General features: G+C 44.9%; 1 protein-coding gene across 1 annotated transcript in view; it reads right to left on the bottom strand.

The window, feature by feature from the left end:
* Nucleotides 1–16,552, bottom strand: part of SLIT3 (slit homolog 3 (Drosophila)) — a 939,392-nt gene that overhangs the window by 82,161 nt on the left and 840,679 nt on the right. The window contains exons 21-23 of the mRNA XM_006864834.1: nt 7,760–7,828; nt 5,731–5,802; nt 5,089–5,160 (exon numbers count right to left, since the gene is read on the bottom strand). Coding sequence (XP_006864896.1) covers nt 5,089–5,160; nt 5,731–5,802; nt 7,760–7,828 — 213 coding nt within the window. The remainder of the gene's footprint in view (nt 1–5,088; nt 5,161–5,730; nt 5,803–7,759; nt 7,829–16,552) is intronic.

The raw sequence follows: 16,552 nt of genomic DNA, 5'->3' as shown, positions 1-16,552 counted from the left end.
TAACCACTACGTTACCAGAGCTCCTTACCAGAGCATACTAGGCAAAACCTGTGTTTTGTAGTATCTGCAACTATTTGTGATCATTTGCACCAGAGTGTAGTAAGAACGTGCAAATGACCACACACGTAGTTGCAGATACTGCAAAACACAGTTTTGCCTAACCCCTAAGTTATAAATACATTACTGTACCTTGTTAATCTTTAGCTTTGACCTAATTTATAACAAAGATAACTTTATTAGGTATCAATGGTTTTTCAATGTTTCCTATAGCCTTTCTTACCAGTTATAACTGTAATATACAAGTATATACAGTCTTGGTTTATTTTTCTACTTGATGCTATGTGGTGAATACTGTTACATGGTGTTGTCTGGTTTTTATCTTTATCACTTGGTAATAATTGTACTTCATTGGCTTGTATCATGTTTTTGTGTTTGTATCATGTTTCCTCAAATATTTTCACACAGTGGCACCTGGAGGTTCTATTTGAAATCTAAGGTAAAAATAAAACTGCAACAAAGCTCTTAATGCACCAAATCTTTCCCTTATTCTGGATTATTCTTTAACAGAAATTCCTCGGTGTGCAATTATTGGGAGAAAGCATCCAAATATCATAAAAGAAAGATAGCCCATAAACAGCTTTATTTTTCCAGAATTGGCCTTTTTGCAGAAAATGGTTGCTCCCCATTGAGGCAGATGGTTAGATTGAGCGGCTCTAAGATTCCTTTTTAAATCCATGAGATTCCATGAATCTAAAATAATGGTGTTAAAAACCTGTGGTTGTTGTTAGGTGCCATGGAAATGATCCCTACTTAGAGTGATGCTACGCACACAGGATAAAACACTGACCCGTCCTGAGCCATCCCCACCATCATTGCTATGCTGCGTTCATTGTCACAGCACCTTGTCAATCCAGTTTGTTAACTCAAGAAGCAAGTACAACAAGTATCGTGTATTCACAAGTACTCTTGATGAACTAATGATAACAGTTGTGCCGGAGGAGAACAAATAAAGTGTTGAGGAAGGAGAAAACTCGAGATAGGCTGAGGATGTTCACCTCACTCCCCTGACAGACAGACTGATGGATAGGCAGACATTCTATCTTTCTCCTGCTGACCTGTTGAGTTGTTCCAACCAGAGCTACTTTCCTAGTGAATATATGCAGAAGTCCCATTAAAATTGGCAGGTCCCCTCGACTGGCGGATTCTCTGAGTGATACAAATGGCTAAGTGCTGGGCTTCCAACTGAAAGGTTAGCAGTTGGAGTTGTCCCAGAGGTGCCCCAGAAGAAAGTCCTGGCCATCTACTTTTGAAAATTCAGTTACTGACAAACCCCATGGCACACCATTCTACTCTGACTGATACACACCAGGAGTAGGAATTGACTTAATAGCACCTGTCTTTCTTTTATGTATTTTTAACCCCTTGGCAGTAAACCCTTGCACAGCACTAGTAGACTGGAATGGAAGACAATAGATCGGGATTGAGGGGGACAAAGTGACCCAATGGGAGGTGTCCATCTCCCTTTGTAATCAACTGGAAACAGGGAGATGGTTTTGCTGATGTTTACATCCTCAAATTCCCAAGAGAAGGTGGATAATAAATAAGTGACAAGAACAGATTGCACGCTGTCAGTGTGGGCACTTTTCTTTGCCCCGGGAGAATTGATTTTTAATAACAGCACAGATGACATGTGGCGGGAGTTGTCGCTGACACCGGAGTTTTGTGGGCCTCGATAAATCACATCAGTCTGGAAGCTCCGGGATGGACCAGCTCACTAGGTGCTGTTTGCCTATTGCCATGGGGTCCTGATACGGGTCCTAGGGCACCGGGTTAGGAAGCTAGAGTTTGCAACTTCCTGGCTACTGGACCTTGGGCCAATTACTTCCCCAATCTGGACCTCAGTTTTCCCAACTTTAAAATGGGCATAATCTTCTCACCAATACAGTAAAGATTAAACGGCCGTGAAAAGTCCCACAGAATTACAGTTCTCACTATTCTAGTAACAATGGGCAAGAAGGTGATAGATGGAGAATCTGGCTTTTCCCTTCTCATGTGAACATCACTCAAAGGATCTTCCTTCACCAACACAATGGGTGCCAGATGGACAGGAATAAAAATCAGGGGACAACTGGACCTTGAGTTGGGGGTTGTGGAGTGCTATGTCTGTTCTTGTAAACTGTGATCTGAGAACAGTAACAACAACAACAACAACTCTTAAGTTGACTCCAATTCATGGTGACGCCATGTGTGTCAGAGTAGCACTGTGCTCCGAGGGGTTTTTGATGGCTGAGTGTTTGGAGGTAGACCAACAGGCCTTTCTTTGGAGGTTCCTCTGGGCAGACTCAAACTGCCAGTATTTTGGTGAGCAGCTGAGTGCATCAACTTGCTTGTACCACCCAGGGACTCCAAGCATGGTGATAACAATATATACTTAAAAAAACACACTACATGTGTGAAGGTTCACGTAGCAAACTAGTTTTTCAATCAATAGTTCATCTACAGACCGGCCTATGTTGTTGGTTGCAATCCCTAGAGCGTGCCAGCATTCTCCCTATTTCCCTCCCTACATGGCTGTTGTTATTAGGTGTTGTCAAGTCAGTTCTAAGTGATAGCAAGCCTGTGTACTACAAAACGAAACACTGAAGCACTGCCTGATACTGTGTCATCCTCACAACTGTTAATGTGTCTGAACCCATCGTTGTAGCCTCCATGCTAATCCATCTTGTTGAGGGTCTTCTTTTGTTGCTGGACCTCTGCTTTACTGGATCTTTTGCTATGTCCATTTCTAGCTTTTTAAGGAAATGCCATAGAGTGGTTTATATAATTTTGCAAACCCACCAGCAGTGTCTAAGGGTTCGAATCTTCCCACAGCCTTGCTGATAGTTGTTCTTTGTTGTTGTTGTTTTTATTAATGGGATTCTTACATCTCTAAGGGCTAATGATCCTGAACATGTTTTCATGAGTTGGTTAGCTCCCTGAATGTCTTCTTTGGTGAAGTGTCTGTTCAGATTTTTAAGTTGTTTTGTCTTTTTATTGAAGTCTTAAGCTTTTCTATAGATTTTCGAGATTAGACCCTTGTTGGCTATGTTGTAACTGAAATTGTCTCCTAGTCTCTTTTTACATTTTTGGTGAAGTCTTTGGATGAACATAAATTGCTTAAGTTTAGGAGAGCCCAACTATCTAATTTATCCTCTGTTGCCTGTGCATTTTTAGCTATGTTTAATATACTATTTATGCTGTATGTTAGGGCCCCTAGCATTTTCCCTGTGTCTCTTTTTTTTCTTCCTTCCATAACCTTTGTAGCTTTAGGTTTAACATTTAGGTTTTTGATCCTTTTTGAGTTATAGACCTTATTTCATTTTTCTGTGAATGGACAGTCAGTTTTGCCAGCACCATCTATTAAAGAGACTTTCCTTTCCATTGAATGGACTTTGACCCTTTGTTGAAGATCAGCTATCCAAAGGTGGATGGATTGACTCTTGGGTCCTCACCTCTGATCCAGTGGTCTGTGTGTATGTCATTATACCAGGACCAGGTTACTTGAACTACTGTGGTTGTGTAGTAGGTTCTGAGATAGGGGAATGAGAGGCTTCCTATTCTTTAGTGTGCCTCTTCTTTAGTAGTGCTTGCTTATCTGGGGCCTCTTTCTTTTCCATGCAAAATTGATGATTAGTTTTTCCATCTCACTGAAGAATGTTGTTAGAATTTGAAGCAAGATCACATTATATGTGGTGTACACGGCTGCTCTCAGTTTGAACCGACATGACAACACCAAATAACAATAACCACACAGGGAGGAAGTAGGGAGAATGCTGGCACGTTCTAGGGGTTGCAAACAATGGCATACGCCAAAGACTGCTTTTGGTAGTATTGACATTTTCACAGTGTGTGAGAGTTTACAGTGCACCAGAGCATGTGCTAAATACTTTTACAGAGTACTGCATTTTGTTTTTGTGAGAGTGCCCTTTGTGAGGGCAATGACTATTATTATCTGCTTTGGCATATGGGAAGACTCCCACATTTAGGAACGTGCAGAACCGAGCTTGGAAAGAGGTATGCCCTAGGACTAGGCAGCCTTTCATTGGGGCTCATCTCCTCAGTCAGCTCTCTCTCACCCATGCGTAGGATAAGGGCAGGCAGGTAAGGTGATGAGGGGGCTGCAGACTGTGAGACCCTGTCCAGGGAAACTCAACAGCCCTCTATGGCTGCCATTCAGGGGTTCCTGGTATGACCAGGTCTCTTTATTTTCCAAGAGATTGTGGAAATTGGGATTTTTATGAGATACTTCCCGATGGTTCAATACTGATAAGTCATTAATTCTTTTTTTTTTTTTAAGGCATTGAATGAGCCAACTTTTGGATTCCTAAATTGCATGCTGTGAGCTGAAATGGACTCCTGGGCTTCCAGTTTGCCATCACTGATGTATGAGTTTTGGTTCCTTGTGGAGGGAGGAACCAACTGTGAACCTGATGATCCTCCAATATCACACATCAGGGTCACTGCAAGAAAACTGCATGTCCTAATCCTCACAAAGGAGTCCTGGCATGGCACTGCTAACCTCAAGTCTAGTCTGGCAGTTCAAACCCACCAGCTGCTCCTCAGAAATCCTATATGGGGTCACTGTGAGTCTGAACTGACTTGATGGCACTTAACAACAAAAAATGCTCACAAAACCTAATCAAGTTGATTCTGACTCATAGTGACTGTATACAGGGTTTCCCAGACTCTAAATTTTCATGGGAGGAGACAGCCTCATCTTTTTCCCGAAGAGCAGCTGGTGGTTTTGAACAGCCACCCATTTTGGTTAGCAGCCCAATGCCTATCCCAGGGAGCCAAAAGTGCTCCTTAATCTTCACAAAGGAGGTGCTATTGATCCCATTTCACAGAACAGAAGGGTAAAATAATTTGCTCAGGATTCCACAGATGGTAGTGGGCTGTATGCCAGGTCTAGTTGACTCCCAAGCAAAAGTTCTCTCTATCCCCTTGAGCAACTACAGGTGCTGTGTGGAGAAGTGAAGGTATGAGTGTGCACCTCCAGTTGTTACCCAATCAAGTATAAGTGAAGACGCAGGACTCTGGGCTACTCACAGCACACGGAGAGACCGCAGCCCATTGAAGGCATGGATGGGGATGCACCTCAGCCGGTTGTAGCTCAGGATCCTGTGGAAAAGGAGACAGTGCTTTGGTGATGGTTCTTACTCTTAGCTACTCATGCACTGTCCACACTGTGGATATGGCACAGCAAATGGCTTCTTGCTTATCCCAGTTTTAATACACTGACCAAAATATCCTAACCATAGAGGGAAGACAAATCCCTCCCACCACCCAGCAAGCTCACTGACTTCATTTTCCCAGTTTTCTCCCATGTTCTGGCAGGCTAACTGGCTTCTCCATCACTCCCCTTTTTGGTTAAATGGAGAGTGCTCACAACGTGCAAAGCTAATTGGAAAGAAATGGGTCTGAGCAAAATATAATTATGTAGGGAAACCCTCCACTGGGAAAGAAAATTCACAAATTACAGAGGGCATCCCGACAAGAGTTTTCTTCAGGAGTAATTAGGTTCCAGCTTCTCTCTAACTGCCCAGACAGTGGAGTCCCGACCTACTTTATTTTCCTTCTGATGATTACAGTTAATCCTACACTGGGATAACCAGTCTTGAAGCTCACTAGAGCAGAGAACCTAGGCCTGAGGGGACCAAGGGGAAGAACAGTCACAGGTCAAATACTCACAGAGTCGAGAGGTGTGACATATTACTGAAGGTGTAATTGGTCAGCATGCCGATGCTGTTGTTACTCAGGTCACTAGGAAAAGCAAAATGGAAGGGTCACCGAAAATGCTGCATTTGTTGCATCTGAAAGGGTCATTCTCAAGTATCACACATACCTGTCACCCATCCTTCCATCCACCCATGCATCCATTGTTCATTCATCTCTTCACTCACCCATTTATCCATCTGCCCACTCATTTATTCATCCACTCTTCCATCAATCCATTGATCCATCCATATATCCACCCACCCACCTACCCACCCATCTATTTGTCCACCTACCCATTCATCCAACTGTCCATTTCATTTTCCCACTGAGCACTTATTCATCCATAATTCAAGCAATGGCCGTTCGTTCATTCGTTCATTCATTTATCTATCATTTTATCCATTCAACCATTTGATTACATGCTGAGTCATCTACCAGCAAAACATAACATTACAATGTTGTTGTTGTTAAGTGCCGTCTAGTCGGTTCTGACCTATAGCGACCCTGTACAGGGTTTCCAAGGCTGTAAATCTTTACGGGAGCAGAAAGCCTCAGCTTTCTCCCATGGAGCAGCTGGTAGTTTCGAACTGCTGACCTTAAGATTTGCAGCCCGATTCATAACCACTACATTACCCGAGCTCCTTAACATTACAATAATCTCGCCTTGTTTTAGTATTTTTTTTTCCTTGGTTAATTCTTCCTTTCACAGTCGCTCTATCCTCCCTCTCTTCTGGCATCCACTGATTCTTTCTAATCACATTCCTTCTTAGGGGGGATATGGTGGGTGGGGGTGTAGGGTTTTTGTTTTTTTTTTCCAACTACATGCTCTAGTTTTCGCTTAGGGATAAATATCCAGATCCAGAGCAGTGCTTTTCAACCTTAGCTGCACCTTAGAATCGCTTGGGGGAAGTTGTATAAAAATTCTGGGCTCTACCCCCAAACATCTGACTTAATTGATCTGAGGTGGTCCTAAGCATCAATATTCTTTTAAAAATAACTGTTGATGCAATCTCTATAATCAGCAGATGTACATGGATCTAGAGCAATGGTTCTTCAAGGGGGCAGTTTTGCCCTCCAGGGAACATTTTCCAGTGTCTGCAGACAACTTTGATTGCCACTACCTGGGGAGGGGGGCACTGCTGACACCTAGTGGGTAGAGGTCAGGGGTGCTGCTAAACATCCCATAATGCACAGCATAGGACCCACAACAAAGGATTATCTGGCCTCAAATATCAACAATGCTGCTGCCGAGACATGTTGATCTAGAGGCTTGGTTTGGGGGTAGCTAGAAAGCCAGGCCTAGTGAGATAACAGGAGCTTTCTCCCACCTTCCCTCAGTAGGTTCCCACTTTCCCAAGGGTGATACTGTTTCATTCTGAAAGAACTCGCATTTTTCCTTTTGTGAACCTGCTCCCACTACACAGACAGGAACATTTTTCCTTTACCATTTGCCCAAGGAATTACTTTGCCCCCTCATGGGGGTCCCGCCTTGGCAAGGCAGTGAGGCTGTTGGACAAACCCTGCAGATTGCTTGGCGTTCTAGGTCCTGCCCTCATCCGGCAAGCCAGCTCCTCATTTGGAGGTTTCCCTGGGTCTTGGCAGTCTCACAGGCAGTATTAGCTATAGACTGAAGGAACTTCTATTTGAACCAACTACTTGAAATATTCTCAGGGGAAGTAGAGAGGAAGGACAATGAAATATCCTAGGAGAGGTCACAACTTGCCAGATACTGGAATTCAGTTTGGAGTCCAGAAGGTTAGAGGCTAACCCACGTTCTCTAAAGTCAAGTAAGAAGGTGATTCAAAGGGTCAGTGATATCAGGCTGCTGGATGTCTCTGAATGTTGGCATCTCTGGGTAAGGCCTGGACATGAGGCTAACACATTCCTCCCTGCTGCCTCTTCCTGATCCACCCAGGGACAGGCTGCTAAAGCACTCATCAGCTCCTGGCACTATTCTCTCTTGTCTTCCATCTCAGTTTCTGAGCTCTGCCGGGCTCCTTACATTAATGCCAGGTGTCGGAGGGCTGACAGCTCCCTGGGCACGGCTGCTAAGTGGTTTCCTTCCAGGTACCTGAAAGAGAGGTGCAGAGTGAAACCTGGGAAAAAAGGCACTACACAAATTGTCACATTCTTAGAAAAATCTCTGAATTTTCATACTAGGTCAGTTTCCTATTGTGCTCTCTCCTTTTATTTTCCCTCCACAGCACATATTGCATTTGTCATTTAATGTTTATTTATATACTTATTCTACTGATGCCCTTTTCTCCACCAGACTAATAAATTCCATGTTGGCAGGGCTCCTGTCTAAAATTGCGTTTTGTGAGATCTCCTTAAAACTGTGTAGAGGGAGGGCACATAGTAGGTGTTCAATAAATATTGGTTGAATGAAGTATCCATTTTGTGCCAGGCCCTCACAATAACATGCTGTTGCTAAATGCTGTCAAGTTAATTCTGACTCATAACAACCCTGCTTAGGGATTCCAAGGAGTGGCTGGTGGGTTTGAACCACTGACCTTGTGATTTGAACCACTGACCAGGGTTTATCCTGCAGCACAATTTACAGTGGAGGCAACAAAAGTGCAGAGATGTTAAGATACATGTCCAAGGTCACTCACTGAGCAGGTAGTTGAGCCAGGACTTGAATCCAGGTCTCTGACCCCAAGGGACCCCTTACCACTATTCCATGTGGACTCTAGCAAAGGGCAGTGTGAGAGCTGAGCCATGAGTGGTCTTGAGAACCTTAATTCAACAGTGGAGTAGCTCTGATGTGCATCTAGAAGCTAAGGAAATAGGAGCACTGTACTCCTGTTCCCACAAGAGGACCCCCATGACAGGAAGAATAGGGGGTGGGGGCTCAGGTATGGATACACCCAACAGATAGAGACTTCCCCTGACAGGCAGAGGCTGAGATGAGACAACCTCTTTGGAGGTGTGAGCACAACTTTAGACAAAAGAGGAGGTGTCATTCAATCATGAACTATGGAGTGGCCAAGTGCATAATTACCAACAAGGAGGAGCCAAATCCGTTTATCCAGCCCCTTGCTGATCACAGTGGCTTACAAGACCTGCTCTGATGTGTTGCGTAAGCCCCCCCTCTCTTTTATTTTAACAGTCAGCAGCCAGTGACTGCTGGTCATTTGTCTAGTGTCTGCCTTAAGCTCCCAGAGGGCAGAGTCTAGGTCTCTTTTTGAAACCCCGTGTTAACAAAAACGATAAGGAGAACACAAATCACCCCGGAGCTGGCAAATATGCAGATTTGGATCCAGTAGGTCTGGGGTGGGGGTTGGATGGTGGGGGCTGCTGGTCTATGGACCACATTTTGAATAGGAAGGTGCTAACATAGCTGAGTGTTCAGCAGACTCATACACAAAAAAATGACTGAATGGAACAAACACGGGTTAAAATAGGATATGTTGCAAGCTTGCTAATAACCAAACTGTTATTGTTAAGTGCTGTCGAGTCGGTTCTGACTCACAACAACCCTATATAGGCTTTCTGAGGAGTGGCTGGTGAATTTGAACTGCCAACCTTACAGTCCAGTGCATTAACCCACAGCACTACACCAGGGCTCCAGAACTAAATTAGGCTTACCTTTAAGGACCTATTGGAATGCATATTACCTTAAATTACGGCCTAGCAACTCTATTCCTATGGCTAGCCCCTAGGGGCCTTCCTGGCACAGAACACTGAGCAGGATCCTATATGGACTCGGGTGGCTGTGACATATTGGGTTAATGTCTTTGTGACATCTCAATCTTTTTTTTTTTTGTGTGTGTGTGTGTACCTATTCCATGCCAAGGGCTGTGTTAGATGCTGCTGAAGGAAGACCCCCCATTTCTGCCTTTAGGAAGTATGGTGATCTGGTCTGAAATTTAGCCATGCATTCACTTAGCTCTTGCCCTCAAGAAGATGAGCTAAGCGAAGTGCATTCATTTGTTCAGGAACAAATGCTTATGAAACAACTTCAGTGCTGTATGTGTTGGTGAAGAGGACAGTAGCAATGATGCTTTCTGAGGCTTAACAATCTAATGTGTGTGTGAGAGAGATAAAGACAAAAGGACAGAGACAGAATATATACAGATACATAAATCAAAACAAAACCCGCTTGTAGAGTAGGAAGGATGGTTTGGTTTTTCTATATATACACAGCAAAACAAACACCAACTCAACAGTCTCTACATGTACCATTTACTGACAGTGGTTACGTTCAAGTTGTGCAACCACCCTCATCCTCCTTAGTGTTTTCAATGGCTGATTTAAAAAAAAAAATGTTTTATTGTGAATTATGTGATAGTTTACATGGGAGAACATTAGCTTTACATTCATCCTATTGTATATCATTTCATTGCCATGGTTACAATCCCCTCCATGCATCATCAACCAACCTGCAACAAGCCTTCCACCTAGTTTTCAGCACACAGCCTCTCTTCCTCTCTGGGTCTAGATTCCCCAGCCATTCCATCTCTCCACATCATCATCTCTGCTGTCACTGTTTCTCTGGGTAGGGTCCCGCCCTCCACTCTTCTCCCTTGATAGTCCTAGGAACCTCTGCTCTTAGACTGAAAAGTTAATCACTCCCCTTCTTGCTACAAAACGTCTACATTTCCATTTCCAACCCTCACAATCAGTCCTGATAACAATTTTCACTATTGTATCACAAGAGACCTATCCTCATCTCCTTTCATTAGCCCCACCCAGACAGATTGGATACTACTCAGTGGACATTCTACCTTCCCCCATGCCCTCTGGTCAATGGCTGATGTTTGGAACTAGAACTGTAGGCCTGTCTCCTGAGGCTTCTCTGGGTGGACTTGAACCTCCAGTTTTTAAGCTACCAGCCAAGTGCATTAACTTTTACACCAGCCAAGAGTTGAGCTGACTTGATGACAATTTTTTTTTGTGTGTTTTAATTTACTTAAGATGAGATGATGGGCACAAAGGCGGATGCCTCAGATGGAGCAGGAGTTGGGTGCTAAACTGGGGTTCTGAGGCAGGGAGAGAAGTCAGGGGCTGGAGGAGAACAGAAGAAAACAGCAGATCACACTGTGCTCTGGAGTCAGTGGGAAAACAGTGATGGCAGACAGGTTCGGGAGGGGAGCTGCAGGACTTCCTGTGGAAGGGGGGCGTCTTCTGAGCTCCACTGAGTGACAGACTGAAAGATCATTCCCATTTTGTGGTGTGTGGCCAAAGTGTGGTGGGGAGGATGCCGTGGACTTCCTGGGAGGTGTGTGTGTGTGTGTGTTCTGGGCTCTGGATAAGCTGAAGGTGGGCAGGGAGCTTAGTGCAGGGCCCTAGCAGGTGTCTGACAGGACAGTGTGGTATGTGAGGAAGTTGGATGAATGAACAGGGTAGGTGGGGAGGTGCCAGACCAGAGAGCATACCTCCTCAGAGAAGACTAATGAACCCCAAGACAAAGGCCTGGAAGGAGTCTGACCCCCTTTCTGACAGTGACTGTTCAACCTCCTGGCCGCCACGCTCATTTGTTTGCTACAATGATGGAGCAAAGTTGAGGCATGGAAGAAGAGAGCCAGAACTACATATCCCGTCCCTCAGACTCACTCTGGTGATATTGACAGGCCCTGTGACAAGCACCTTAAGAGTGGCCTGTAGGTTGAACTTGCTGTGTGTTGGAGGCAAATTACCTAAACTCCCTGATAAAATGACAAGGACAACAATGTCAAGGAGAGTAATAAAACAAGACAACAAGACTCAGGAGCATGATCTGAGCTTTAGGGATGGAGACGTTCTGGTCTGTCATCTCATTCAGTTCTTTAGGACTTTGTTGTTATTGCTGTTAAGTGCTGTTGAATCAGTTCCAACTTAGAAGCCACCCTATATAGGGTTTCTGCGGAGCGGCTGGTGGGTTTTGAACTGCCGACCTTATGATTAGCAGTCCAGTGCTTGTCCTACAATGTCACACCAGGACTCCCTTTAGGACTTGTGTGTGTGTGGTGGTGTTTTGCCAGCTAGTCTGTCCATTTTGCAGATGAGAACACTGAGTCTCACAGAAGAGCCAGGATTTAAACTCAGTTCTGTGGAGCTCTGGAGCCTGAGAAGCCAACTGCATGCTATTTCACCTGTCCACTTCAAGCTCCTTATTTTCACGTTAGCCACTGCAGTCCTGAAAGGCTATCTTTGTACTTTACTATATAATTTATTTTCTCCCTGATGCCAGAATATGAGCTCCATGAACACAAAGCTCTTGGCCCGTTTTGTTCACAGCTGTATTCCCAGTACATAATAGACTGTGCTGTTCATACTAAAGGCTCTAGTATCTGTTGAAAGAATAAATGACTTCACAGAAAGGTTGTCTGTCATTGTTGTTGAGTGTCACTGAGTTGGTTCTGACCCATAGCGACCCTGTATAGGGTTTTCAAGGAGTGGCTGGTGAGCTTGAACCGTCGGCCTTACAGTTCAAACCGACTTTGCAGTTCAGTGCATTAACCCACAGCATCTGACCAGGACTCCTGGATTAAAGGCAATCACCTAAGGTGTTCCCAAGGAATGCTCTAAGCTAGACAGGTAAGTGTGCTGTATAAAACCAAAACACAAAACAAATCAGTTGTCTTCGAGCCAGTTCCGATTTGTGGCAACCCCATGTTTGTCAGAGTAGAACTGTGTTCCATGAGTTTTCAGTGGTTGAGTGTTTGCAAGTAGATTTCCAGATTCTTCTGGTAGACTCCAGCTTCCAGCCTTTCAGTTAGCACTGAGTGCATTAACCTCTCTGAGACTCCACAGATGCATGTATTTGCTAACCAGCTGGACAAGTGCAGAAATGACCACTAGATTCAGACAGCTTTCCCATCTGAGGTAGGGAGGCTTAGGGTCCAGGAGGGTGAGCAATGTCACAAAGCTGCTTGGAAGCCTCTGAAGTCACAGAGCCAGTTCCCAGGTGCCTGGCCATCTCTGCTGGTGCCAACACTAACTGGAAGAGCAGCTCTTCCCTTTAAATTCCTTCTGTGGAGTCTATGGCTTGTTACAGAAAGTCAATTGACTCCTGCCCAAACCCTACAAGGTCTTCTGAGCTTTGCACCTGCCTCAGTCTCTGGATTCACTGTTCATCAAACTTCCCCTTGATGCCTATAGTTCCAACACCCTTGAGTGGCTGCCATCCCTCTGGGGTCTAGGTCTTAGCACATGCTGGTCCTCTTCCCCCTCACTGCCTAGGGGATGTCTACAGATGCTCCTTCTCAGCTCAGGCATCCCTTTCCCACACTCACGCAGGTTCCCAAAGCTTTCGGTGCATTTCCTTCACAGTCCTCAGCAGGGTTCATTGCAGCAGGACCATATCTGTGTTGCTCACTGTAGTCCGAGAACTCTGCCTGGCTCCAGTTGTTTTCTTTGTTAGCTGCCAAGATGCCATTGTGTCAACTCTGACTCATGGTGACCCCATGTATGTCAGAGTAGAACTGTGCTCCCCGGGTTTTCAGTAGTTGAATTTTCAGAAGTAGATTATCAGGCCTTTCTTCTGAGGTGCCTTGGTGTAGATTTGAATCTCCTACCTTTGCATTAGCAGCCTAGCCCTTAACATTTTGTGCCACCTGGGGGCTCCGGTAGCCACTCAGGAAGCATCATCTGTACAACAGGAAGCCCCCAGGACTCCCCACAGGGCTCCATTTGGCACTGCAGAGAGAATGGGATGCGAGGGAACTGCTTAAAGTGCAGAATGTCCCATGCGGCCTGGCCTTGAAGCTCAGAAGCTGCAAATCAAAGGTGTCACTTCAGAGATGCAGATGCCCTTGTGGGAAGACACTCTCTTTGTAGGAAGCCCTTCATGAAGACTTCAACTCCAAAGTTGCCTGTAGCTGCAGCCCAGGCCCCCAGAGGGACGCTTTCAGAAGACTGTACTCTTGCCCTGCCAGCGTTAGAACTGCTGGAGCGCTTCTAGAGGGTCAACGTTTGTGCTGACCTGCATTTAAATGCTCCGTTTCAGTCCCAGCACAAGTACCCGAAACACATCTGTCTCACATGAAAATCCACACACATCTCTGTGAGTGGATGTTCCCCATTCTCTTTTCAAGCTGTGTGGTGTTGACACGTGTCCCACAAAGAACTCCTGGACCTGCTGAAGGGAGAGGGAGAGGGAAGGTCACCACTTCCTTGGAGCCCCCTCCATTGGTAGCCAGAGTTTCCACCAGAGGCTAAGGACAACACAGAAACAGTGTGGGTGGGCAACAAACATACACAGCCTGGCTCTACCAACTAATAACTGTGTGATCTTAGACATGTTACTTGACCTCTCTGAGTTTGTGTTTCTTTATCTGTAAAATGGGTCTCCTAGCGATGTTGTTGTTGTTGTTAAGGGCTGTTGAGCTGATTTCAACTCATAGCAATTCTGTCTTTGGTTTCTAAGGAGCAGCTGGTGACTTTGAACCACTGACCTTGCAATTTAAATCAACTTTGTGGTCCAGTGCTGATCCTATAGTGCCACAAAACCACCTGAAAGGGGACTCTGAGAATTAGCAGAGATTCTGAGGAGAGCTGTTAGAACAGTGCCTGGCATACTGTTGTTAGATGCCTCTCCAGTCAGACCCTGACTCCTCATGATGACTCATACACAACGAAAAAAAATACCCACCAGTCCTGTGCCCTTCCCGTGCTGGGTTGCACATTGGGCCACTGCGGTCCATGGGATTTACACTGACTGATTTTTGGAAGTAGATTCCCAGGCCTTTTTTCCTAGTCTAAGTCAGTTTGGAAGCTCCTCTGAAACCTCTTTAGCGTCAGAGCAACACCTAAGCCTCCAGGGACAGACGGGCAGGGGCTGCCTGTGAGGAGCTATGGCTGGGGTCAAACCTGGGCTTCCCCCATGGAAGGTGAGAATTCTGACACACTGTTGTTGGGGGCCATCAACAACTGTCTTTGAGTCAGAGTGACTCCCTGTGACAGAGCAGAACTGCCCATAGGGTTTTCTTGGCTGTTATCTTTACAGAGACAGACTGACAACTTTTTCCCATGCTGCCACTGGATGGGTTCAAACTGCCAACTTTTTGGTTAGTAATCAAGTACTTAACTGTTTGTGCCACCAGGACTTCTCCTGATACACTGTTGTTAAGTGCCACTGAATCCGTTTCAACTCATAGTGACCCAGTATAGAGTTTTCGAGGCTGCAAATCGTTGAGGGAGCAGAAAGCCTCATCTTTTTGTCCTGTGAGCAGTGGTAGACTCGAACCGCCAACCTTATGGTTCGCAGTCCAATGCTTATCCTACAGCACCACTATGCTCTCCTCCTGGCACGTTGTTATTGTTATTGTTAGGTGCCATCGAGTTGGGACCGACTCACAATGGCCCTATGTACAACAGAATGAAACACTGCTCAGTCCTGGGACAACCTCATAATTATTGCCATGCTTGAGCCCATTGATGCTGCCACTTTGCCAATCCATCTCGCTGGGGGTCTTTCTCTTTTTCTCTGACCCTCCACCTTACCAAACATGATATCCTTCTCCAGTGACTGGTCCCTCCTGACAATATGTCCAAAGTATGAGAGACGAAGTTTGGCCATCCTGGCCTCCAAGGAGTGCTCTGGTTGCACTTCTTCCAAAACAGATCTGTTTGTTCTTTTGGTAGCCCATGGCACTTTCAATATTCTCCTCCAACACCATAACTCAAAAGCATCAATTCTTCTACAGTCTTCCTTATTCACTGTCCAGCTTTCGCATGCATATGAGGTTTTTGAAAATACCATGGCTTGGGTCAGGCACACCTTAGTCCTCAAGCTGACATCTGTGCTCTTCAACACTTTAAAAAGGTCTTGTGCAGCAGATTTGCCTAATGTAATAAGTCATTTGATTTCTTGACTGCTGCTTCCATGAATGTTGATGGTTGATCCAAGAAAAATAAAGTCTTCGACAACTTCAATCTTTTCTCCATTGATAAGAATGTTGTTTATTGGTCCAGTGTTGAGGATTCTGTTTGTTTTTTTTTACATCGAGACCATACCAAACGTTATGGTCTTTGATCTTCATCAGTATTTTAAGTCCTCTTCACTTTCAGCAAGCAAGGTTGTATCATCTGCATATCGCAGGTTATTAATGAGTCTTCCTCCAATCTGCATGCCATGTTTTTCTTTATATAACTCAGTTTGTTGGATTATTTGTTCAGCATACAGGTTGAATAAGATGGTGAAAGAATACAACCCTGTTACACACCTTTCCGAATTTTAAGCCATTCCTTGTTCCCATGCTCTGTTCGAATAACTGCCTCTTGGTCTATGTACAGGTTCCTCATGAGCACAATTAAGTGTTCAGGAACACTCATAACTCACAATGTTTTTCAGAGGTTGTCATGATCCATGCAATTGAAGGCCTTTGCATAGTCAATAAAGCATAGTTAAACATCTTTCTGGTATTCTCTGCTTTCAGCCAAAAGCTGATCCACTGGACATCAGCAAAGATATCCCTTATTCCACATCCTCTTCTGAATCCAGCTTGAACCTCTGGAAGTTCTCTGTCAATGTATGCTTGCAGCTGTTTCTGTATTGCCTTTAGTAAAGCTTTACTCACATGAGACTTCAAAGATGTTGTCCGATGATTTTTGCATTCCTTTGGGTCTCCTCTCTTTGGAATGGGCACAAATATGGATTCCTTCCAATTAGTCGGCCAGATAGTTGTCTTCCAAATTCCTTGGCATAGATGAGTGAGTGCCTCCAGTGCCACCTCACCTTCTCGAAAGATTTCAATTTGTATTCCACCAGTTCCTGGTGCCTTGTTCTTTGCCAATTCCCTCAGTGCACCTTGGACTCCTTCTTTCATTACTATTTGAGTAAAGCCCTCAGGACCTTCATTTGCTGATG

Source organism: Chrysochloris asiatica, unplaced genomic scaffold (genome assembly GCF_000296735.1).
Source record: "Chrysochloris asiatica unplaced genomic scaffold, ChrAsi1.0 scaffold00071, whole genome shotgun sequence".
Lineage (NCBI taxonomy): Eukaryota > Metazoa > Chordata > Mammalia > Afrosoricida > Chrysochloridae > Chrysochloris > Chrysochloris asiatica.
The sequence above is the reverse complement of the archived record's forward strand: the minus strand, read 5'-3'. Positions and strand labels throughout refer to the sequence as shown.